The 27,862-nt window shown below is 35.3% G+C and overlaps 1 protein-coding gene across 16 annotated transcripts; it reads right to left on the bottom strand.

Moving 5' to 3' along the window:
* Window positions 1–1,089: 1,089 nt before the first annotated feature.
* On the bottom strand, window positions 1,090–27,862 carry LOC108617295 (uncharacterized). Of its 16 annotated transcripts, XM_089469466.1 has the most exons (10): window positions 12,734–14,968; window positions 11,620–11,664; window positions 7,285–7,456; window positions 5,098–5,472; window positions 3,749–3,876; window positions 3,368–3,611; window positions 3,180–3,294; window positions 2,697–2,838; window positions 2,530–2,603; window positions 1,090–1,300 (listed from the first exon to the last, which is right to left on the bottom strand). In XM_089469466.1, exons 2-10 carry the CDS (start codon window positions 11,629–11,631, stop codon window positions 1,102–1,104), a joined length of 1,461 nt encoding a protein of 486 aa, XP_089325592.1. In that variant the 5' UTR covers window positions 11,632–11,664; window positions 12,734–14,968; the 3' UTR covers window positions 1,090–1,101. The 16 variants fall into 16 exon arrangements, with proteins under 16 accessions (XP_089325592.1, XP_089325591.1, XP_089325585.1 ...); XM_089469465.1 differs by lacking the exons at window positions 11,620–11,664; window positions 12,734–14,968 and adding an exon at window positions 27,302–27,441 and having other exon boundaries at window positions 7,285–7,658; XM_089469459.1 differs by lacking the exon at window positions 11,620–11,664 and having other exon boundaries at window positions 7,285–7,658; window positions 12,490–14,966.

Raw genomic sequence — 27,862 nt, 5'->3', positions numbered from 1 at the left:
AATTAGATTTATGCCAAAACGAAAGTTGAAAATGTCTTTATCTCAGGTATTTACAACTCCTGACTTTTGCATAAGAACTAAGCTAATTATTATTGTTTTTCATTTCTCATTTTCTATGTATTTTAATTTATATTTTATGTTCAGCTGCAGCTAAGCAAATTGCTTAAATTATTGAATAAAATTAGTTTAGAAAGATTTTTATTTAATTTATTATTATTATTTTTGGCTTGCTTTTTAAGATATTTTTGAACTGGCTAAAATGTGGCTTTAATAGAGCTATTTATTTATTAAATTATTTTAATATTTTGTTTATAAGTTTGTTGGCAGATTTTTGTTAGATTTGGGCAATGTATTCACATTATGTTGTAGCACTTGCTTGATTCTTGTTAAATTTTTTTTTTTGTTTGATTAGTTGTCGAAACCCAATAAAATGTGATTTCCTTTCACTACATGTATGTATGTATGTATATCTAATCGGTATACAAACTAATCAACACTAATGAATTAAAGAATTGACTTGTAATTTCATAGCCTACATTTCAGCGCATAGTTTTAATAAAAATTCAGCGTAACTTGGCTATATATATGTATATATATATTTATGTATATATATATATATATATATATATATTTATGTATATATATATATATATATATATATATATATATATATATGTATATATAGAGTATATACTTAAGTAGAATTGAAAATCTATATGCACGGCTAAAAAATGGAAGTTGTATTGTTTTGCTTTGCTTTGTTTTAACGTTGTCTTCTTTTCACACTAGATATGGTCCTATTTGTGTTGCGTCTATATATATAGAAAAAGTTAACATATGTACGATATGAGTTACCTTGAGTATATTGTCTACTTGCTAATGATATTGCCTTGTGTGTGTTTCTGTGCCTATTAAATTTTAAAAGTTGCTTGTGTTGGCTTTATATATATATACATATATATGTAGATATATATATAAGTATATCCCATTAATCATTAGTTAAAAATCGATTCACTTATTAACATTTGCCTTTTTTCAGTTTTCAGTTTTCAGTTTCCCATCTCTATTTACAGCATAGAAAAATAGTAGTTTTTATTTGCTCTAGAAAGTCTGTATTGGTCGATAGAGTCCCGTGTAGCCGCATAGACGGGCACGCAGTGCGGGTATTAAAAATGCGGCCAATGAAATATCCTTCAAAAGTTCCGCACACTCACACACCAACAGATACATTTTGTCGCCCTTCTGTGAGGTGCTCTTGTGCAAGGCAATTCGACGAAGGCCCGCAGCGCGAGGTAAATATCTGTAAAACAAACAAAGATATGCAAACTGAGTATGGATATAGTCAAAGGTAAAGTAACAGATACAGATACAGATACAGATACAGATACAGATACAGATACAGATACAGATACAGATACAGATACAGATACAGATACAGATACAGAATACAGATTACAGATATAGATAAAGATACAGATACAGATACAGATACAGATACAGATACAGATACAGATACAGATACAGATACAGATACAGATACAGATACAGATACAGATACAGATACAGATACAGATACAGATACAGATACAGATACAGATACAGATACAGATACAGATACAGATACAGATACAGATACAGATACAGATACAGATACAGATACAGATACAGATACAGATACAGATACAGATACAGATACAGATACAGATACAGATACAGATACAGATACAGATACAGATACAGATACAGATACAGATACAGATACAGATACAGATACAGATACAGATACAGATACAGATACAGATACAGATACAGATACAGATACAGATACAGATACAGATACAGATACAGATACAGATACAGATACAGATACAGATACAGATACAGATACAGATACAGATACAGATACAGATACAGATACAGATACAGATACAGATACAGATACAGATACAGATACAGATACAGATACAGATACAGATACAGATACAGATACAGATACAGATACAGATACAGATACAGATACAGATACAGATACAGATACAGATACAGATACAGATACAGATACAGATACAGATACAGATACAGATACAGATACAGATACAGATACAGATACAGATACAGATACAGATACAGATACAGATACAGATACAGATACAGATACAGATACAGATACAGATACAGATACAGATACAGATACAGATACAGATACAGATACAGATACAGATACAGATACAGATACAGATACAGATACAGATACAGATACAGATACAGATCAGATGATACAGATACAGATACAATACAGATACAGATACAGGATAGATACAGATACAGTACAGATACAGATAACAGCTCCGATACAGCTCATATACAGATACGCAATAAGCAGATATACAGATACAGATACAGAATACCTCAGAGACAGATACAGATACAATCGATACCAGAACAGCAATACAATGATACTCAGATCAGTACAGAACAATACAGATACAGATTCTACAGATCTTAATACATTATAAGCGCTCTGCTCACCTGTACAACATTCGCGCTCCTGTCCAGTACAGCCAATTCTTTTCGAAGCGCTCGCCATCGTCGCCCTCGAAAACCTAAAATTAAATTTTGCATTTTATATTGACATACATTGCACACACAAATATATCTATATATATGATATACGTATATATGTTTCTCGGACTTGCCTTGAACACGCTGATTATGTAGCCAGTGGCCGCTGTCTGGGATTTCTTAAAGCTGCCCGCCTCGTTGGAGGGCAGAACCAAAGGCGGTCGGCAAATGGCAGCCACCTCGCTGTACAGGTCCAGCGTGTGCGCGGCAGTGTATCTGTGGGGGAGGAGGAGGGGTTAACAATTTAATTGAATAGCAAAACGTGTGAGCTGATGAAATACGAAATATCCTGGAACTTAAAACATATTAAAATACGATTGTGCTTCGAGGAAAGCATACCCTGTACCCTGAAACTTGATTAAGATGACTGAATATGATTTACCCAGTAGCCCAGTTGAAATACTAAAGCTCCTTCTATCTGGTACATGTGTAACTTTTCACATAAATAAATAAGTGTGCTCCGCACTAGGCATTACCTATCTTTCAGTTTTTAGATTACAGGGTATAGGAGCAAGAATTACATTATTAATGCGCATGATTATTGTTGATTGGCTTACTTGAGTGCTTTCGGCTCGAATTTAGATAGCGAAGAGACGCGTAGGTTGGCATAGAAATTCGATGGATCCGTTTGCATCGTGTTTATCAGGTAATATGATATAAAAGGAAATTCGGCTGTAATAAAAATGAAATTAGAAATTAGATTAGAAAGAGTGGATCATTATTTTTTATGTCCCCATCAACTTACAGCTCTTTTCCATGTTGACTAGTATCATGCCACCGACAGCTGTATTTGCCTGCTGTACCTCTGTTAAGAGCTCTGAGGCAATGGCGCGTTGCTTCAGCAGCGGATGGGAGAGCGGTGATTCCATCACGGGATCTATGGCTTCCAGTGGACTCATGAGATGGACAAGTATGCACAACTTGGGATCAGAGACCTCCAAAACGCTTAACGGACTGCACGCCTTGCCATCGGCACTCAGAGCGGGTAACTAACCAAAGAGAAATACATGGAGAGACAGAGAGAGAGAGAGAGAGAGAGAGAGAGAGAGAGAGAGAGAGAGAGAGAGAGAGAGAGAGAAAAAAAAGCTTTAAGAGATCTTTCAATAGATGCTTCAATTTCTCTTACTGGTATGCCAGCTGGCAGAAAACGATCTACGCTGTGCACCGGAATGATGAAGCAATCGCGATCCAAGGTAGCCAGGGATATGGGCTCTGCCCGAGTGGTTCCCGCGGTGCCACCACTACCAAAGTTGCCTGTAAAGGAAAAATTCAATTTTAGGGTTTGAGGAGCTTTTAATTAAGTAAAATAGAAACAACAATGTTACAATAGATCATAAGGAAATATTTTTAATACGGATAAGCGTAAAATGTGTTCAGCTTTGTGAAGCTTTTCCGATCACATGGATCATCAATATTAAAGTTATAAGCAAGAAAATTGTTATTAGTAGTAAATTGTTATTGGTTTAAAGCCTCGCCTTTGTTGATTTCGAAGCTTTTCCTTCAGATCCTCTAATTCAAAATGACCACGAGCTTAAAGCGTCAAGTAAATGGCTTTTGCAGTAAGATCCTCATGTTGTAAGCTTTTATTAGACTATTTAAGCGTATATTAGTCAAATACTGAAAGCTCATCACTTTCAAAGCTTTCGTCAAACTCAAAGCCAACATAAGCGCAAAAGCTTTAAAGCGAGTACAAATAAAAACATGTCTAGCTTTCAGTATTCAATCAACACAACAAAAACTTGCACCAACAACATCAAGATGAGAAACAACAAGAAGGAGTAAGGATCAAACTATGAAACAGAGTCCTTTTTTCTCATTGAGGTTAGGATTGGAGTATAACTGTATTAAATTTGTTTGAGTGTGTCTGTGTGCGTGCTCGTATGTGTGTGTGTGTGTTTAGGGAATCAGTGCACAACAGATGCTGGTTGTGAGCATTTAGATTTGAGATTAGTTCGATAGTTCTTGCAGTGTATTTAGTTATACAGTGAAATCTCCAATAACGGACAGCTCTATAGGAACAAAAGACTTCTCTTTTATAGTATATTCTCTAGGAGTGCCTGAAGTACTTTCATAGAAATTTCATTTCATATCTTCCATCGTAGTAAGCTTTTACTAACATCATGAATTTTACGTTTAAGCTCATTATCTATGAAAAGGAAATAGTTGATGTTTTTGAATTGATATAGGATGTTGAGACACCTTAAATTTGAGTTTTATAAAGATACTATATTTTCTATTCAAGTACTGCTTTCTAAAACTCTTCTAAAAAGTTTTCTAGTTGAACAGTTGCACAACTTTTTTCTAGCGATATAATGCAGGCCGCTTCTGGGAGACAATGAAGATCTTGAGTGCAAATGATTTACAAATTACATTGAAGCCGCTTGTTCGCTCATAGAAGATTTCACTGTATTCGTTTTCTTTAATTTTCTGTGGCAGCAACAACAACAACAAGTTGACAAGTTGTGGGGCTCAAACCTTGCCGCGTCGCCGCAGCGGCAGCCGTTAAATAAGTGTTCGTCGCACTGAGAGTTTGTGGCAGTTGATGATGCTGATACGAGTAGGTTGGCAGGAGTTGATGCTGCTGTAGCTGTTGCTGCTGCTGCTGTAACTGTTGCTGCTGCTGCTGCTGTTGCTGCTGCTGCGGTTGCAACTGTTGCTGCAAACGGATGAGACTGTTATTTGTGCCGGCGCTGTTGCCGCTGCTGTTCCAACGCATCAGCGACACGGATCTATCGACCAGCGGCTGCGGTAGGTCCACCTCATAGGGATTGTTTGGCTGTGTAAAGGACGTGGACGTGGTCGGGGTACTGGGTATGCCCGATAGTGCGCTACATCGTTCTGCAATGGATTCTGTCGATATTTTATATTGGACACACAACACAAAAACAAACGAGAAAAAAAATCAAACAAACAAATCATAATTGAGAGAGAGAGAGTGAATTTATAAAATTGAATCTGGGTTGGATTCGGATTGCATTTGGATTGGGTTGGTGGGCAGAGGATAGAGTGGATAGAGTTTTTTTTTTGTGTTGGGTGAAAGTTTTATTTTTTCAGTTTTCTGTTGTTGCAGTTAGGCACATATATCTATGTCGAATGTACATTTATGTATTTACACAAAACTAGACATATTCATCAGCTTTTCTTTCATAGAGTATTAGTAGGCATTGCAGTACTACAATTAACTGTTAGCTGGATATATATATAGAGATATGTCGCATATACATACGCTAAACACAAGTTCCATTCGCTTGACCTTCTGCTAAATTTTGCTCTTTTCTTTTATTTTACAATAATGCACATTCAAGGCCATTACCATTGCCAAAAACAAAATAAATATATATAGAATCGCAGCTTACATACGTCTTGTGCCCTAAAAGCCAAGCCAACTGGAAATTCGTAGATAAGCAAAATAGTTGAGCATTTTGATAACGTTTGAGCTTTAATTTTTACCAAATTCAAATACTACAATATAAATATATATATGTATGGCATAGATTTATATATAAATATATTATATGATATACATATGTATAATGTAGTATATAGAGCACTCCGCTATTATCATTGGCAAGCGGTTCTTGCATGCGTGCCTAAATAAGCCTGCAAAGTGTTGTACAGCAAATTGCTTTAGATTGCGATTTTTTGATAAGCTGATAGATTAGAGACGTGACATGTTATTAGAAGAGATGGTAAAGCGAGATATATGTAAATACACAAGTCTAACTAGAATCTAAGTGGATTTCATATAGATATATGTATATCTATAATAAATCATTGTATTTAATAGAGGTTCATATTTCCTATATTTCTACTCAAATAAATGTTTCTACATATAGACCAAAAATACATATAATATATCATTTACTAATAATATATACATAGATACATTAAATCATAGTAGTAATTTGAATTGATAATACGTATGTGATGAATCAACATTTCTCTGTAAATATCTATAAAATATAATTCTCAATGCAATGCTCAAACTATTTATATCTTTGAATATAATATATAAAATTTAAAAAATGTATAAGACAAATTTTTATATGCACTGAAAAAGTAAACTATTTAAGATATCTTTTATCTAACTTTCATCTTAAGTGAATTAAAAATATTTAATTTTATTAATATAATATTCATTCACTAAAACAGCTATTAAAAACCCTAACACAATCTCATAAGTACAACAAAAATACCAACCTCCCCATTTAACGATTGCTATGCGTTACGCTGCGTATGCGTGCTATGCACACATATTACGTATTCGCCACAGATGCTGCGCCCTAATTGTATATACTCAATGATTGTCGCCTATTTGTGCTTAATTGAGCCTGCATAACAATTGCCAGCTCGCAAGAGTCCTCGTTGCCAGCCATTTGTAAAATTGATGAAAACATTTGAATGCGAATGCGAATGGAAATGGAAATGGGTTAAAATGTAAACGTAAATGAAGTAGGGCGTTAATGGGTTAATGGGGCGCAAATAACTGAGCTGAGAACACAAAAGAGCGAGAGAAAGAGGCAAGAGTATAAGAAAAAAATATATATAAAGAAATATAGAGAGAGATATAGATATAAAGAGAGAGAGAGAAACAGAGAGAGAGTGTGTGTGTGTGCAATGGCTGTCATGTTGCTTTGCTCAATTGCTTTGGCGACAATTTACCTTCGCCCACATCATAGCCGGGCCGATTTGGCGAGAAGAAGAGATGCGTGCGATAGTGTATCTCCTCCGGCTGCTGCACCATGCCCATATCACGCGAACGTTTTGTACGATTCGCCTTCGATTGAAGTTTGCCGCCGCCGCCGCCAGATTTGCTGGCGCCCTCGCGAAAATTCTTGCGAAACATTAAATTCATTTTGTTGCTGTAGTTGTTTTCGTTGTTGTTGTTGTAATGGTAGATATGAATGTGATCCTGTGTGGTGCTATTGAATGTATGGCGGTGGTATTGGTGTTGGTGGTGCTGGTGCTGCTGTTGCTGCCGTTGTCCGCACTTGATTAATAACAGTTATATTGTTGTTTTTCTTGTTGCTGCCTGGCTAGAATGAGCAGTGTTTGACGAATTGTAGGGTATACAATTGCCTGTATATATTCTTATTTACACTCTTTTCATTTGAGTGTGTCTGCATGTGTGTGTGTGTGAATTTGTTTATCGCTTTATTTACTTAGCTATTGAGTTAAAATTAATTTGCCTGCTTTGCGGTCAGGCAATTTATTTTATTTACCTTTCACCTGGCCACACCTAAAAAAATGCTTGAGCTTAAAGCTAAATGAGACAAATTTTCAGCCAGAAAAATCTTCTCTTGCAACAGGTCGCAACCAGTTTTGGCCAAATTTCAGTGTCAAATGCTTTCTGCGCATTGCAAATTTTCTTCGTCGTCTTATTTGCTTGTTTCTATTTTTGGCCGGTTGCGTATTTTCATAGCATTTGATTTTTTGGCTTTTCGTAATTCTAATTGGTCAGCAAAAATCCAAGAATTAATTAGTTGGCCAAATTTTGACAATGAAAAAGGGGAACGCATCTTTGCTTATAGATAATATAAATAATACAATATATGAATTGAAATTTGCATAGCATATAAAACATGTGTTCTTATTAGAGTTAATTAAATACAGAATTTAAGCAAAAATACAGCTTTATACAGGATTTTACTATTTAAGCCAGGTCATTTTCTAGTGATTCAGTCCTGCTTAACCTTTCCATTAGGCCAAATACTTAACAAGTCTCCAATCTGGCAGCTACTTCCTCATTATTACTTTTTTTTTGTCTCGACTGCAACAAAAAGCCAATCAAAAAGTTAAAACCTGCTAAGCTCTTGTGTGTGTATGCGTGTGTGTGTGTATGTGTGAGTGTGTTACTTTCGCTTCTTTTGATAGTGTTGTTATTGTTGTTGTTTCTTTTTTGTTTTGTGGCAGCAGCTACGGAAATTACCCATTTCCGCTGCTAAGCAGTTGAAAATTACTCAACACACGCCCAGCGGAAACGAGAGCATGAGCCTTCAAGCTGCTCGTGTGTAAGTAGTGCATTTCTTGGCTCAATCTATACACTGTAAGTGATTTGCGAGCGGGTGTATATTGTGCAAAAGGGCTTAAAATAAATATGCGAATAAATGCTTGAGACAAGATAGATTTTATTTTATTTATATCTAAGCCTTAGTAGTGCAATATATCAAAAGTCACAGGCAATTTCATCTAAATTTAATCAATTATCTTTACATGTATATACCCAGTTATATACTAATCTGCGGCAATTGTACTCAAATTGAATATTTACATCCATATATAAATCCAATATAAACTTTTACCATTTTCATACATAAACATAAGAAAACAAAGAAAAACTTGCATTTTTCAATAGTATTTTTCAATTAAAGGATATCCCAATGTCGACTATGCTTGACTACATCTTTGAGTGTGTTTTCTTCAGGCACGCAAGCAGCCGAAACGGAAAGTCAAGCTGTAAAGGGCTAGCAATTAGCTCATGCTGCCAAGAAAGGGGTTTCCAAAAGAACGAAAGTGAGAGAGAGTGAGAGAGGGAGAGAGGGAGAGGCAGACAGCTACTAAGAGCAAGCGAGATAGCTATCAAGAGATTTGTTGAACTGTGTGAGTTTAATTAGTTCAAGACACGACAAAATTAGTTTTACTGCGGCTTATTGATTGCCAATGGGCGATAAATTTGGGCATCAGCAACAGCAGCATCGGAATCGCTCAGCATAGCCAAATTGAAAAGTTCTTGAAAACAATCATTTATAACAATCGGCAAAGCTGTTGGGCATTATAAAATGAATTATTGGCCAAGTGTATAATGAAAACAACTGAAAAGCTTCGGCAAAAGTAAAAAGTAAAAGTAAAGAAACGGAAATTAAGAGGAAGTTTCACCAAAAAGTTGCCTATTGAAAAAGATTTAATCAAAATTCAGCAGTACACTCAGGGAAAGGAACCGAAGCGATTTGTAAAAGTCACTTAAATTTTCTTTTTAATTGTTATTCACATAAACAAACCCAACAAAAAAGTTCCCTAAATGAGCTGTTGGAAGCACGAAGTTTGTAGAGGGAATCAGGCACGAAGTCAATGTGAGTTTGAGATTTTCAATTAGGGAAACTTGTAAAGAATTTGTTGAGTACTCAAAACGTTTTGAAGGGGAATGAGCCAAGGCATCAATCAAATAAAGCTCTGGCAATAATCATCAATCACTCAACCCATATCATTGAATATTTACTTTAATGATTCAGATTAAAAATATGCATAAATCAATTTAATCAATCAGTAAGACACCGGGAGCATGTTTCATTTAGGCCTCTGAGTTGACTGTTCGTTTAATGAATTATGATAAAAGAATTTTATTGAAATACTCCATCAATTTAAGCAAAATTCACATCTTTAATTTTATGTAAACTAAGTTACTTCAACTGATATTCAAATATATGACTTGCATAACCTTAATCCAGAATCTTTAATCTTGCATAACTATTATAGCATTAGATTATTTCCCTTCTTCACACTTAATTATCATAGTATTAAAATCCAATTAATATAGCAAAACATTATCCTGACAGCTCAACATAGGCCCCAAGCCAACCTTCTCTCAGCAATCTCCATCCTTTATTTAATTATCCTTCTAAATCCATGTGTAATTAAAATTCCGCCTTGGGCCGATTCAAATCTGTATACACAGTACAACATAATCTGTATATTGTTTGCCATATATCATTTGGGAATCATAATAAAAATCTCTCTCTCTCTCTTTGTCTTCAGTTAATGCCTAATCTTATTAGATTCCTGAAGCTCTAGCGAAAAGCTTAGTTTCATTGAGCCCATCAGCCGCAGCCTTAATATCTAAAAGCAATCACGAGTCTCTCGTCTTTCCGAATAGCCCATCAAATGCGTGTGAGTGATAATGTGAGATTGCTCATGCAAAATCAACAACTAGATGCGCTCTGTCAGCACACACTAAAGCTGTCCATACGCACACAAACTCACACACTTTGATAAACACAACAACAACAATCTAATGAGCAATGGGTCATAAAGTTTTTACAGCATTTCATTTTCGAGTGCTTGAAGTGCGATGAAAATTGCCTTTGGCCAAACGATGGTGGCCATAATTAATTGTATTTACGATACAAGTTACAGCAATAATACTCATCGTTAACGCACACACCCTCACACAGGCTCAAATACGCTCGCACAGCCCAGCAATCAAAACAAACAACAAACAATGAAACAATCAAGCGTCGACGTAGTAGAAAACACTTGAAGACTGAGAGATAATAAACGTAAAAATCAAAATTCCGCTCGTTCTTCAATTCTTTCATTTCGTGGCAGTGTCTAAAAATAAAAGCAGCCAAATAATATATGGCCGATATATATATGTTTGTATAGACATATATGTGTGTGTGTATGTCAGCTGCTAGCTGCTTAGATGAGAGGCTAAGAGAAGAGCACTGACTAAGCAATACCCTATAATAATATAGATATATTTATAATTGGAGATATATAACTGGGCATACGAATGATAAGAATAATATAACCTATTATATTGTTGAAGGATTTTATATCTATATAAATATATTTATTGTTTATTTATTCATATAGACATTATTTAATACTTGTTACACTCTTTTAACCAATACTCCCCATTCGCCAGCATACAGTATAGAGTATTTAAAGTAAATTTGAATACTCGTGAGGGTTGCATTTAAGTTCTACTCGTACATGACCTAGGCAGAGGCAGACGGCCCTTGACCTTGTGGGCGTGTACTATCAAGCGAGTGTGTGTGTGTGTAGTCGTGCGTGTGTTTGCCTGTGTGGGTGACTAATTGTAGCTGTGGGCATGCTCATATGTTAATCTCGCTGAATGATTCGGCAGGTTAGCATTTAAATCGTTGACACAATTCACACACAGAGCGAGAGAGAGGGAAAGCGATTCGTGTAATTTGCGATTGTTTGGCGTGTGATTCGTAAATATTTATTAAATATATATATACATATGGTACATACATATAGATACATTTGTTTAGTTTGTGATTAAAGCCAGATTAGTAGCTGAAATTAAATAAATTTTTTGTTTGTTGCAATCGAAACTATTACAAGGGAAATTTAATTATAATTGTGTAAATTTTACTAATATATTTCTTTGTTTATATATTTAAACTGAGAATTATTTTCAAAGATATTTTAATTATTTGAGAGCACATTTTATATTATAAAGTCATTGTCAATCATACATTTTTTTTTAATCAACTTTAATCCACTTTTTATAATATTAAACATATACATTCCAATATGTTTTATAAATTTAATTAAATTTATATATACATATGTATATATATATATATATATTTTTTTTTTTTCATTTTCACTTATATTATGCATTACTCCACTAGTCTTTTGTTTCCCAATTTTAAATATTTAATTTCACATCTCTTTCTTCCCACACACAATATTCAAATTTGCTTCGCACGTGTCACCTGACGTATACTTAATTTTGCAACACTTTCATCTTGGGCTCACATTTTAAATATTACACAGTTTTCTGGGCACATGAAAAAGCATTTCTAAATAAAGCAAGAGCATTTAGTGTGTTTTTTGTTCATCCGTTTTTATCCTGCCCCAGGACACAAGAGGCGTTGCTTTACGCGCGACCTTAATGCGAAATTCAGTGTCAGCCGGGTCGGCTACGTAATATTTATGTGTTTGTCGGATGTGCACAGTAATTAGACAAACAACAATGAAGAACAAAAGAAATCAATAGAGCCACATAGATGGGCAAAAAGTGAGACTTTTTTTCCATTTACAAAAAAAAAAAAAAAAGACACAGAGCAACAAAACCGCATTCAAATTGTAGAGGAAATTTGTACATAAAAACACCTTTATAAATAAAACGCACACGCGTCAAGCTTTCCACACACCAATACTCCCGTAAACACACATACACACACACACGAACACACGAATTTCTCACGGAGCACAATTTGTCGCGTAGATAGTAGGCGGGCCATGCCATGCCCCTTTCTTTAAATACATGTTTTATTTATGTATTTATACATTTATTTTTCTTTTACTTATTTTCTTCTTTTTCGGTTTTATTTTTTTTTTATTTTGTTTTTCTTACAACTCGAGCGAAAAACGTGGACAACTACGAATGGGAATACGAATTAGGATTCGACTGCGTTGCGTTGCGTTTAATATTCAACTGACAGTTGGGGCAAGCTTTTCGCAACGTTTTTGGGAAAACGTTCGAAACGCTTTTCATTAGCTCAAATATATATGACGGCATCAAAAATATTCAAAAAGAAAAAAAAAACGAAAAGAGCAGAAAACAACAACAACTTGCACTCAGCCGTAATGAAAAATGATGGGAAAAGCTTTTCGTCACTTGTTGCGCATACGCCGTGTGGGCCACAGCGCACTTCGACATTTGTCGTCTGCTCCCACTGTTATTATGCGTTATTAATTATTTAACGTAAAATTTATATTATGGATTTTTCATTCGCACCGTCCAATGTAGTACACATCGCGGCAAATTAACGTCGAATGAATTGGAAACGTATTCGGGCCACTGATATATACATATATACACCACGTGTATAAGGCCATTCAGAAGCATAGGATACACACGCCCATTGCACTAAAAACAACAACAACAAACGGGAGTAACAAAACGTAGCAAATACAAATGAATTTCAATGCTAGAGTATGCACGACCTGGATATACCTTGAGTTCACTAAGCAGCTATAGGTGTTATGATGGAGTTCGAAATATAGTTATATAGCCCAACTGATTGAGATCTTAAAATAAATAAGATCGCATTGACTAGGAATATGAATACATATATGGAATATAATATATATAGAATACAATTAACTTCCTTCACAAATGAGATAATTGACATTTCTAGTCAGGTATACCCCTTGTGAATATCTCCAATACGGGTATACTAACAAGCAACATTTTGTTGTATCGTATTTATTTCTTTTTTTTAGTCTGCGTTTATCCTGCGTGCTTTTTCCTAGCGTTTTATTGATTATGTTCAGCCGCCTGGCCAACTGACAATTCCCGTAGCTCCTGACCTCTCCACAGAAGGCCCAAGCTTGGGTGGCTCATAACTAGCGCGGAAGTCGTTCGCCTTTAATCGTTTTTTTTTTTCTATTTTTTTTTGTTTGTTTTTTTTTTTTGTGCCAATTTGTTTTTGGGTTTTTCTGCTTGTTTGCGGTTTTTTTTTTGTGTCGCTCTCTCTGTTTTGTTTTGTTTTGTTTTGCGGCTTCTGACTAATTTGCAGCCATAAAACCGCTGAACTTAGTTTTGGCGATTTTCCTAGCTAATTTGGCCACGTGCCGTGAGGAGAAAGTTTTAACCGCGACTCCACGAATCTCGTTGACAATTACAAATGCTTCTTGCCGAGCTAGAAAATCTGCAGAAAACTGACGAGGCTCACATTAAAGTTCATTGCGTTTGCATATAATTATAGATAACGGTTAGAAAGCACTTTAGCTTAATGCTTGGATTACTGTACTGTGAATCGATATATGCATATATATATTCTTTGCTACAGCTGATGAGGCATGCATATACAATATGATGGCTTGCTGAGATTATATTACACATATATAAATATAAATAGATTTCCATATGTTAGTTGGTAAAAATAACTCCCTATAGTGATTGCCAAACACAATGCTATATTATATGATTAATATATTATTAATTAATATTCTTTTCAGTTTGGCTATTCAATAATTTCTCATATCTTCTCAGCCATATATAAATATAATATCAATATTTATTTATGCAACACTTAACATTGGTTTACTTTATAGTGTTTCTATTTACCATAAATAGAAATTTAAATCCCATAACAAGAATTTTCGTGTCTGTTTAAATTATTTACAATCGCAATGCTTAGCATTTTGTCTTGTCTACAGCTAAGCCGCCCTAACATATGTGCTCTAAAATATTCAAATGCAGCTTTAGCTTGTTCTCTAGTCCACAGAGAGTGTGAAAGAGAGAGAGAGAGAGAGAGAGAGAGAGAGAGAGAGGGAGAGAAAACACAGCAGCTGCAGCTGAGCAGCAAGAGCTTGCTGCTTCGAAGTTAAGCCAGCTGCAGTTGCAGGAGGCAGGCTCAGTGGCTGAAATTAAAGCTAAATCAATTTTATGCTGCCTGGCACAAAGCAACTGCATTACTCTAGTCTTGCTTTTCTTTTTCCTGTTTCAACAAAAGTTTCGCAGTTGGAAAAGGCAACTGGCAACTGGCAACACGCAACTGCGAAATGCAACAACGATTGTCCGTTGCGAGAATAAGTGTCAAAAGTGGAAAGAGAAGTGCAATTAGTATAGACGACTTGCTAAATACACTTGTAAATCTCAGAGTTGCTTGTAAATATAAAATTAAATAATTTATATTTTTATATAAAGATTAGCTGAAAGAAGAGGTTCTCGTAGATATAAATCTCTGAAGTAAAAAAAAAAAATATTAAAAAATTAAAATAATAATTTAATAATAATTTAATAAAAAAATAAATAAATAAATAGTAATAATAATAATAAGATGAAGCTTATTATGACTATAAAATATTAAAAAATAAAAATAATAATTTAATAAAAAGAAAAATAAATAGTAATAATAATAATAAGAAGAAGCTTATTATGACTATAATAAACACAAACTTCAAAATAGTTTTAAAGGTAGTATGTATTAAATTTTATATATTTTTTTTTCATGATTATTTTTAGTATTTGTTTTTATATTTTTTTTTTTTTTTTTAAAGACTCTTTAAAAAAAACTGTTGGAAAACTTTTAGCATTCTCTAATATCTGCCAGCCTGCTAATCCTATTTTCCATTCAACTGCAGCTGAATAGCTCATTATCTACATTAGAGTGCAAACAAAATAGTATAACTACTTAGCCAAGTTGCCCGGGCAACCGAGTCTAAGCGATGTGGCAAAGCGACTTTTAGCTGCTGCTGTTGACTGAACTAAAGCGAACTGAGCTGAGCTGAGCTGAGCTGCTTTCGCAGCTATGGCTTGAATGCACGTTATGATCTAAATGGAATTCCTTGGCTCATGAATTTTAAATGAATTAGTTTTCATGGCCCGACTAAAGTGTCGCCTGGCAGTTCAACTCAACTTGGCCTCTCTTCTTCATACTCTTCAGCCATTATGAGCTGCTTAACGTGTGCATAAATTTTCATCCAAAGAAGGTGCGCGACTGTAGGTAGGGTAACAGTTTATGACTTTCAGTTGGTGCTTGGCACTAGTTTCTCTAAAGAGTTCTCTGCTTTAATTTTTTTATGGCTCAACTTGCAGAGTGTTTGTTTGTTTATTATTAAACTAGACAAAATCCCTTGAGTTACCCTCGTAGGGGACAATGCCCATACTTCCCACACTACCCACTTGTCAACACAGTTGCGTTTCCAATAATCATGATAATCATCATAATCATGATTGATTTATGATGGCAACAGCTGCCAACAAATCAAATGTAACAATCTACAGTTCTTGCATTCGGGTGTGTGGAAATTAAGTTCATAATTGTTATCTAGTGGCGGCACACTCCCACTTGTCATTAAAGCTTATCGAACCCTTGATTTGACCTCGCTCAACCCAGCCTCACACTTGGCCTTTCAGACATTTTCTGCATTGTTTTCAACAATTTTTCAATTTCATTAAACGAAATATAAACCTCTCTTAACCGTTTTAAAAAACGCACAGAAATTTGCAATTTTACGACCGTCGAGCGAAGTGAGAAAGCAATATCGAGAGTGCAAAGGTGTCTAACTGAGTGACTTTCAAATACCCTGCAATGTATTTCTAATCATAAGTACTAAAGCCAGAAAGACAGTGTTATCAGAGAAAATTAGAGAAAATGTACATGCAATATATTTCAATAAGAGATCGCAAATAACTGTTGCACGTTTATCGATGGCTGCGAATATGTGTGAATTACTTACTGTCAGAGAAAAAACTCAGAGAACGACCCATTGTAAGCGAACCCATCGAGTTCTTTTTGATACTTTCTGGCTCTGGTTTTCAACAATCATTTGCTTCACGTCCGTATGTATTGATATATATGTGAGAGGCTCATTTAGGCGAGCGTCAATCGTATCTCTCTCTAGGCGCTCAATAAAAAAAGAAATCGAAATGAACCGAAGGCTCTGCTCTTCAACTCGATTCGAAACTTAAATAAGAAAGAAATGAAGTGAAATTGGTGAAGGTTCATTTTTGTAGACTTTATGCATAGACAATTTTTATATTATTTATTTATATATTTTATATATTAATTAATTATTTATTTATATTAATTATAAAGTTTTAATTGTTCACATTTCTTATAGTATATTTCATGATTTTATTTGATTTTATTTTTTATTATAGACTATTAAAAATCTTATTTCAATTTATAAATTTGTCTACAGCCCGCATACCCTTTGCTAGTTAACTACCGTGCACAGGATATCTAAAAAAAAAAAAAATGTGGTAGCAGCTGTCGAAGCTGCGAGTGAATCTGTTAATGTCCGCTTTTTGGTTTTGCCTTGGCCAGTTTACTGTTTTGGCACGCCCACCATAAAGGAAATGCCCTGCGTTCGCTATGCTGCTGTCCCACCACTCCACCATTCCCCTGCTCCACAGTCGGCGTCCCTTTCAACAACATAAATTACAACGTCATTCATTTCCGTCATAAAATTGAAAAATGTTGTGCAAATTACGCGTAAATACCAAACAACCAACAAGAAAAGCGCCGAAAAAGAAAAGCGAAAACGCATTGAAAATTCGCGGCCGGAAAACTTCATGCGCATATAGAGAGGGAGTAGATACGTTGTTGCATTATATGTTATGTGTGTTTGTGTCCCTTTTTTATGGCTGCAGTGGAAATTGCTATGGAGCTGCCACAAATAACAGAGGCCATTTGCGGCAGTCTCTCTGCCTCTCCCCCTCTCTCTATCCTTGTCTGTACCTCTGTTGCATGCCGCATTAAAATGCATGGAAAAAACTTCAGTTGACTTTCAATTGATGCAGCTGCTGAAAGTTTGTAATCATGGCCAACTTTTGTTTTCAACCGGAAAGCTAATGACAGCCATGATGGTCGTTTGTGAATGAGGTGAAGATCAGCAAGGGTCAGTCAATTTCAATGAGATATAAAAAGCAAGAAATTTAAAATATTTTTAATATTAAAAGAAAATTGTCAAACATTTGTTAATTGCATAAAAAACTTTTTATTTGTCATATTAGATGAAGTAACAATTTTTAATATAAAATAAGTTTAATAAAAACACAAGTCCACATTGTAGAAAAATTCAATTTGATATATATTTATGAGGTCATTAAAAATTGATATACGAAATATATTATATTTGATTTTTGTGAATAATGATATATATATATATTTCAGCTTGAAGAGAAAAATATAGAAAAAAATAAATCATCAAATCAAAATTTTTTTTATTTTCAATAAACAAAATCTAGCATTTCTTAAAGCCATAAATAAAATACATAAATTTCATTCAAGCTTTGCGCATGCAAATATCTAATTTGAATAAAATGCAATTATCAGTTCATATAAATAACACTTATCTGGATATGCTTGAGATACAAATTAATATTTGTCATTTGGCATTAAAGATGTTTGCACTGACAAAAGCTGACGCATATGAAACTGCAGAGTGTTTGGGAAAATCGCAAATGTGCAATCATTGCCGACAGTTTCTGATTGCATATTTGCATAACTGTATGCACTGTAAATGGAATTACCACGCACACATACACACACACACACATACAGTCATAAAAGCCAATTGAGGGAGGTGGGACGAGAGCAAATGTGCTGATATCTAAATAATTTGTTGCCTGCTGACCAAAAGCTTTCATAAATGTCAGAGCTATAGAAAAGACAGTACCACTCTCTGCCCCGCCCCCTCCCCACCTCTGACTAAGCTATATGGCACAAAGGTCAACCGCAGCAAATGGACAAACAATGACATGCCACCCACAGCACCAGCCCCACCCACCTAGGCACCGCCTCCTTTTGCTCTCTATCTCTTGCAGCATTTCCAAAGCTTTGCCCAAAAGGCATATGCAAAAATCTATGCTCAATTGCTGTGTGTGGTCTTTGCTCTTAAATTTGGGCGATTTTTAGTGGGCTGTGCTATAGAAATATTTTCGATTCAATGGCGATGCAGCAATTTTTCAACTATTTTTAGCCCAAGAGTCAAATATGTATGCATTAAATTTCATAGGATTAAATTTAAAAATATTCTGTTAAAGAGACTTGATATAAACTTTATGAAATTTTGTTAAATAACGATGGAACAATTTTGTAACTATTTTCAGCCCAAGAGTCAAATAAATATGAAGCAAATTTTGCAGGAATAAATTTTAAAATATTCTGTTAAAGAGACTTGATATAAACTTTAAGAAATGTTGTTCAGTTTTATTTTTCACATTTTTTTGAAAGATTTCATATTTTTTTAAATATTAAAGGAAGTTCTGGTAACTATAACAAAGAAAATTTAATTTTAATTTAATTTAATTTCCAAATAACATAACTTTATAACAATTGTTTTTTTATTTTCACAATTTTTTTATACATTTTCTACATTTCAACTGTAATCAACCGCGAATAGGACTTCCAAATATAATTATCAATAACAAACATTACACTTTCTCCCATTCTTTACACATCAATCACTAAGTCAATCATTATTATCCTCTCGCATTCCACACTTCCGCCAGGAAGTTCCACACTTAACCAGCAATTGAGTGTTTTTGCCAAATCAGTGAGTCATTCAGTCAAAAATCAACTGATTGGCATTGCTCACCCCCACTCACCCATGTAGTCGCATTGCAGTGGCTCCGGCGGTTTCTCGTGCAGCTTCCGCAGCCAGTGCATCAACTGGGCCAATTTGCTGCGCGCCGTGTTCGTGCGCTCGCAGTTGAGTATACTTGGCTCAAACTCGAAGCTGAGATCTAATTTGCCTAGCTCCAACGCACGTTGCATGGTGTTGTGATACATTTATGCGATTAGCTTATGAATTTTATAATTAAAGAACCAAACTTTTATTGTACAATTGATATTAACTGCTAGACACTTGAGAAACAACTGTGTGCCGGAGTCTTAGACACCTCAAACTCATATTCATGTTTTCTTCTTTACTTGTGTCTTTTTTTTTCATTTTTCTTGACTTTCGATAAGTTTTACCTTGTGTCTGTCGTAAATTTCTGTTTCTTAAATCAGCGTATTGTTCGATAAGCTCCACAATGCCTGGCATGTCAATCAAAATTGTCATTTTGGGTATCAAGGCGACAGCTCTTCAATTACTCATCAAAAGTCGAGGAAGAGCAAAAAAAACAAACACTCACAAATTTAAAGGGCAAAACCAAATCAAAATAATTCACATAATTCAGTCTGGAAAAAATCCCCCTTTAATTTTCCCTGTCATTATTCATTCATCCGGGCAGCCATTGTAAACATTTTGAGCAATAAATCAGCCATATAATTCATGCCCAGATTTTTCTATACAATAAATATACCCAATTTATATATACACATATTTGCGGCTCTCATCATGGTACATGCAAATGTCATATATTAATGCATATTTTCAGGCACTGTCAATGACATATTTTTAACTCATATGATACACTATGAATACCCTGTATAGACAGAGAAGAGATGAAAGGGTAGCTCATCAGTATACGAAAGAAATATATCAAAGTAAAGTTGGTATTACGGGCAATATTTTTTTATATATTTATTTATAATTTAAATGTCGAAGCATAATTTTAATTTAATTTTTCTTTTAAATCTATTATACTATAAATTATTAATTTTGTCGTACTCAATATATTTTATATTTTCCTATATTATTGAACATGGGCCTATTTCATTTACTCTCTGTATACATTTATTTTCTGAATAGCTTAAATATATTTAATTCACACCAATACTCCAGGCGTTAATTTTTGAAACTTTTACTCGCATATTAAGTATTTATATTCCCAAAAATATATTATTTATACTCATTGCCGTGCTGCTAATTATGCTGGTTATTTATGCGTACATATTGATTGCAGTTGACCAAATTATTTGTGGTCTATCGGAAATTGCTGGCAATTACGACCTAAGGTTCCATTTGCCACAAAACCAATTATTAGAGAGGTCTGCAAATAATTTTCGTCCTGACAAATTTCGCACTCGATTTACGTTTTACTTTTTTCGTTTGTTGTGCAAAACTCAAATCGGAAAATAAAATTTTGCAACGGAAGTGCAATGCAGAAAATAGAAAATAAATAACAAACTCGATTTGCTCCAAATAAACTAGAGAAAATAGAAATCGATTTTTGTTCTTACAAATTGGAAAACTATCTGCAGTTGGATCTGAGTTTATAATTTAGTATATAAATATTTATAATCCCAATTGGGAACAATAGATGTATTGCCTAATAATAAATATATATATAAGTCCATATATAATAAATTCTGTCACTTCAGATAGTGGAACTTGTTTACGAAAATCACGAGACAAAACGCTGCTAACTTGACTCATGCAATATTTTCTAAAGTAAATATGTATATAATAAAAATATTTATATATAAATATATATCTATTAGGTACTGAAAAAATATAATAATAACAAAAACTAAACAACAATAGAACTATAGCCTTTTTTTAAACATTCCATATACCATTTTTCAGACTCTAATTTGATTAGATCTAAGTTTCTATTTAGTAAACCTAACCTAAGTTAACATTTTACTATCTTTAAGCAAGCTCTATATGAATTCTAGTGCCAGTAAAACAAGAGTTCAAAAGTCGACTGTTCTATATTTGTGAATGGCATAATCGAATTTATCAGACCACAGCACATGACATTGAGAAACCCCCCCAATTCGTAGCGCCTGTCAATAACAAAATTCCAAAAGACGTCACACGTTCACAGTCAACCTAATTATTGTTCTTAAACATTTGATAATAGGCACTACTTTTTACCAGCTGTATTTAGTTGAGTAATTTTGCATTTCGTATTTCTTTTCTCTCTTTCGACTGCAAACATGAAAACTCAATTTGCAGGCAATGCAACAAATATTTAATATGTAAATATATTTTAAATAATTAATTATTTGGGCGAGGCTGAAAACTAACAACTGCCAGTTGCCACGCCAAGTGTGGCAAGTACAACTTGCCACATATGTACGTACATACGTGACTGCCAAAGGGTTTGCGACGTGTTTTAGGCGCGATTCGGGTTTTTCTCCTATTTTTTTATTTGCAATATTTTCAACGTCAACCACTTCGGCATTTATTTTTTTTGGGCATTTCTTCATTTTCTTAAGCCTCAAGAAAACTCTCCACACGTTTCTTAAACTACTAAAAAATATTAGAGTGGGAGTGACTGACTTCATAATACTCTGGTTGAGCATAGCCAGTAGATATAAGATAAATAAGATACAAGATACAAGATACCAAATACTAGATACTAGATAACAACTACTAAATAAAAACTACTAGATACCAAATAATAGATACCAGATACTGGATACTAGATACCAAATAGCAAGAAGTGTATGTAAGCAATATACTCTTCCTCTCTTTTCCTTACAGGGTACGATAATGTCGCGGACTGCGGATAAGCAGCGCTGCCAACATAAAAATCCAGTCGAGCAGCTGTAACAGCAGTAGCACTGTGGGCGTGGCAACTGCAAGCCCATAAATTCAACGTATGTGAAGGAACAACACACACACCCATGCCACCTACACACAGATACACACACACACCAAAAGAGCTCAATTCAGCAGGTAAGAAGGGTTTTACGAGCCATTCTGGTATTTGTATTGTTACCAGATGGGCGTGACTGGGCGTAACGCCCACATCGTACAACATCAACAATGACATTCGCGCATGCATTAAATATTTTTTATTATTTCGGCTTTTGGGGGCATGTCGAAAAAAATGTATGTAATTCGTTTCATAAGCATATTTTTGAACACATTTTAATGGGCATTTGACGCTTGACGCATAAATAAATCAGGCCGTTAAAAAAGGGCATGCCTTATATACACTTAAAAAGTGGAGTGGAATGATGGTTTGTCTGTCTCACGAGAATGGTTCCTTCCAGGCTCGACATACTAAGCAGTTCAATTAAGCAATTTAAATTATAAATTTATTGGCAATTAATGAAAGCAATTAAAAGTCAAAACACGCGCTATGGAATAATAACAAAGAATGAATTTCTTTTCCAATATACAGACAATTTCCATACGAAAGCTATACATGAGTTAAGGTAGGAGAGCCAGGAATGAAATTTCAAGAAATACGGGAAATTCTTGAATACCAAGTCCTTACTTTATAAAGAAAATCAATTTTCTAGTTGCTTGCTGTCATTGTAGCAAAGAAGTCTTAGTTTCTTTGATATAGGAAAGAAATATTATTTGATGTAGGTCAAGCTGAACCCTTTTCTAAAAATAAACTCATATCATATGCTTAAGTAAATATCTATGTATATACTATATACATCAAAAGCTATGACCATTTCCCGTTGTGACTGCAAAGCATAGCCTCAGGCAACAAAAGAACACCCACACACACTTACACATATGTACACTCATACATCCGAGGTTGCATCGCTCTCTCTCTCTCTCTCTCTCTCTATCCCAAGAGAGCATTTAATTTGCAATTCCGTTGTGTGTTGAATTCGTAAACGTTAACGTACCACACGCAGTTTTAGCTGCATAAGGGAATAAAGTCATTTGGTTTATGAATCAGAGTTAAAGATTCATAACTTTATAACAATAAAAACCAGATTTTATTATATAGAGAAGCACATACAGGGAGCTTACTAAACAGACTTACAAGCCATATTCAGACTAAGCCAATGACAAAGGAGTAATCAGTTTATATATCTATATATGTATGTATATATATTTTTAAAGATTTTAGCGCACTCTTTTAATAAAGCTCAGAGCCTTTGAGCTGTCAGTTAAACGACTTAAGCTGATTTGGGTAGCCAGCTGAAAGCCAACCACAGGACAAAGATGCACACAGAAAGATTAAATGAGAGCAAATGCCAGCAACTGATGCAGCCTCACAGTTTCCTCTACATGTTCAGAGGAGGGAAAAGAGTATATTCGTTTTGTGTATATAATAAATTTGACATATGAATAATCAATTTTTGGCAAAAACAAATTGACTTTACGAAAGATGTAGCCTATTGGAGGCGTGGCAAAATGAAAGCACGTTCTTGCCCAGTTTATAGTAAAGACTAAATTTAACCAACTTTTTAAACAGTGAACGAGCATTACGTTGTCAATGTCAGCCGACTCTAGCGCTTTTTGCTGACTGGGCTCGTTTCTTTTTTCTGGACCTTGGCTGACAACTCCATTTTTTAGACAATCTTTGGCAGCGCGTCAAATCAATTGCCTGCGGCGCTTTCAAGGCCAAGTGCAAGCCAAAGCAAATTACCCACTGATGCAGCAAAGCGAAACAAAGTGACCAAGTTGCCAGATAGTCAGAACAGGCAGCTGATGATGAAGAAGAAGAAGAATAATAGTGTGCAAAAAAAGACACCTGCAGCTTCCAATTGGCATGTCCGCACAGCCATAAATTGTGATAAATGAAGTGAGCTGCCATGTTGCCGGGCTACTTATCAATGGCTGCCCGCACTATAATTTAAGCATTTTGGCCGAACGCCAGCAAAGGTTACAGTGATACCCAAAACAGAGAGGAAATTCAGTGAGAAGGGAGCAAAAACAATTGCAACTTGTGACTGTTGCTATTTGGCTCTCCCATTTAATGTCACTTTGGATGGCCTCTAAGGGCAAAAGTCAGCGTAAATAAGCATATATTGAATTGAGTGCATTTTATGTGAGAATAATGTTAAAATATCAATTAACGTATTATTTCAATTATTTGTAGAATAAGGATTATGACATGGTAAATGAATTTTGATAAATAATAAATTTATAATTATATCTAGCTAAAGAGCTATAGTAATATCTGATCACAATATATTAACAGAATGATGTAACATGTTAATTAAATGGTGTTAAATTGCATCAATCATTTTTAGCTAGCAAATGTTTAGATGTTAATGTTCATATTCAGTATGATTAACATAGTGAGCATATACATATATAAATCATCTGTTAAGGACTTAACAGTCTAACAGTCTATCAGGCTTAACAGTCTCTAACATAAGCAACAAATATACATATGAAAAATAATGTAGGAAGCAGCTGTTGACCCAATATGCTTATTCATATCCCTTGTTCTCTCGCAAATATCTAACAAGTATAAACAATATATACAATAACTGTCCATAAAAGAGTTAGTCATCTACATTTTAATGGCAGTTTCATTAGCCTAACAGCTGTTGTTAAAAAAGAAAACCCAAAATGTTGGCATCATACAAATTACCTAACCGAAAGCCGCTTAAGAAGATGAACTCAGCAGAAAAAAGAAAACGAAAAAATTGAAAAATAGGCAAAGTTATTCTCGCTTTTTTGCGCGTTTGCATTCCTTACTTTCTCTTTACTTTCATGCATATGCAACAGCATCAAAGGCAGCTGCATAAATTATACGCCGCGTGGCGCGCTGCATGTTGCACGTTGCACGTTGCGCGTTGCTAGCTGCAGCTTAGCTCAGCGGGTGGCAAACGCCGCCCACTTTATTGACATTTTTGCCTCGATGTTTATGTGTGTCTGTGTGTGTGTTGCATGAATATTAATTAGGCAGCTGCTTAAATTGCTTGCCACACGCTTTGTGATTTGCTCCTTCGATCAGTGGGTCACTATTGCAGCTTGGCCCAGTCTAGGGTCCGTTTTCTCTTTCATTATTATTAGTTTTGTGGGTCAACAGCAGCTGGTGCCGCCGCCGTTGCTGCTGCTGCAGCCATAAATTTCAAAAATCATAATTTGTATCTGTTGGCGTCACATAAAACATGGCTAATTACGAATGATGAGCAGTCGGCCATTTATGCCACAATTTGTTAACAGTGGCCAACAGCCGACCGCAAATAAAATGAAATGGCTGAACAGTGGGCAATTAGTCAACACAATTTTTGTATAATTAAAGTCCTAGAAGCGTAGGCTATGAGTGGAACTTCCTGTTTTGGTATTCATACATATATCTGTTTAATGTTGGGTAATTAATTAACTCAATTTGTGTTAATTTATGCGTGATATGCCTATACTGTGCGTGGACTGTCTCTTTCTGTTTGGGTAATACATATCTTTAGTATTATCGATTTCAATTCTTCCCGTATTAGTATACATTATATAATGTCAACTTATTCTGCATGTACTTTAAAATATTCCTATATATGGAATAAACATATAAATGCAGCAATTTCTATTATCCTTTAGATTTAATTTTACAAATTCTTCCTAAAAAAATTAACAAAAAGAAAAATCTAAAAATCCATTTTTTCACGCCAATCATTTTGGGATATCATCAAATTCTTATACGACTTTCCGGCATTTACTCAAGCATAAGGAAAGCAATATTTCCTTACAGGCAGTACTTCCCTTTGTTTTCCTGACATTCATTTTTATTAGCAAGATAGGGACATGTTACAGCAATAAAATATACCATAAAATCATAATAAATGTCGAAGCAAATGTTTTATGCCATAAAACTCAACCTATTAAATCCAAATATTCAATAAGAGTAAAATTGTTTGTTTGAGGCAATTATACAGCAGAAGTCCTATACGGGACATTTCGGTGTCATAAAAACGAGGGAATTTCTCCGAAAGCATAATTATAAGAGTTTATGCCGATCGCTGGCAAGCAAGAAAAAATATCTCTGTTACATTCGGTCACGCTCTATCTCACTCACTCACCTACGCTTGTAATTGGATTATGTTGATAGCATTTCTTGCCATTGTCTCTCTCTGTCTACTCTCTCCCGCTATCTTCGTCTCTTGCTGCACCTTGGCAGACATTGAATTGATTTGCGATTTGTATTTCACATTGACAATGAATTCGCCATCAAAGTCACGTGTTGGCTGCGGCAGCGGCAGAGGCGGAGGCATCGGCATCGGCAGCTGTTAAATTCGCATGCAAATTGCCACTTGAAAAGAGCAAACGGAAGCCAAAATACAGATGAAGATATGTATGTAAAGATGAAAGGCGAGCGGGAGAGAGGAAGAGGGCGAAAACTCATCAAACAGCGCACGAAACATGTCAAGGCAAATGTGAAAATAAAACAGCAAGACAAAACAGAACAAAAACAACAACATTATCTATAGCAAATATCTGTAAGTCTGATTGCCAGGCGCAAATGCAGGCGGCTGCGGCGGCCCTTTTTAGCTGATTTATGAGAAGAACAAATAGACAAAACAATCGCATGTCAAGACATATAGCGAAAGCGAGACGGAGTGTGATCGAGATATGCTCTATAAAAAGATTCAGGTTGTAGAAATATGAATTTCTATAATGATGCATATTCACATACATATATATTGTATATTCTGACTTGACAAAAATAGCTACAGCACAATATACCCTTTTCAAAATAAGTAGAAGGTATACAACACCCTTGCATGGTACTTATTTAACGAAATTTCAATATAAAACGCAAACCAGCTGCAGAGCTAATATACCCCTTACCAAAAGCTCCATTATTAAAGAGTATACCAAAATCATATATCACACTGCAATCTGCACACTAATTAGCCGCACTTACCTTTGCTATTGGGTCCGTTTGCAGTCTGCAGCGAGGACATTGGTATGGCCAGACAATTGCGGGCCGTGGCAGCCAGCTCCAGATCCTGTGGCGGCTCGGAGCGCGGACACGGCGTATACGCGATTTTGCTGCCACGTCCCGGCGTCGGGCTGACGCGTGCGTGACGCCCGCCACTGGCTAAACGTTCGCTGGCCATTCCGGCGGCAGCTGGTCAACAACTTATGCCTGCAGCAGCATTCGCGACGCGGCCGTTTTCCGGACAGCCAGGAGCATGCCAATAAGCCAATATGCAAACTGGCGCTTTTATGGCTGCATTGGCAATGCACACACTTTGGGGAATCGCTTCAATTGAAGTGGTAGAAGCGGCAGAGGAAGTGAAGAACACAACCGGCAAGGACACGCTCGCGCTTGTTACTTTAACTGCAGGGAGAACGGCAGCAGCAGGAGCAGCAGCACAGCCACGAGCAACAACAACACATAAAAACTAACAACAAACTCGAGACGCGCGCGCCTGCAACTGTCGACTTGCACTGTCAAAGTCCTACCAGCAACTGAGCTCAC

Source organism: Drosophila arizonae, chromosome 5 (assembly GCF_054131065.1).
Source record: "Drosophila arizonae isolate 15081-1271.41 chromosome 5, UAZ_ARI_1.0, whole genome shotgun sequence".
In the NCBI taxonomy this organism is placed as follows: domain Eukaryota; kingdom Metazoa; phylum Arthropoda; class Insecta; order Diptera; family Drosophilidae; genus Drosophila; species Drosophila arizonae.
This window is presented reverse-complemented; position numbering and strand designations above follow the sequence as displayed.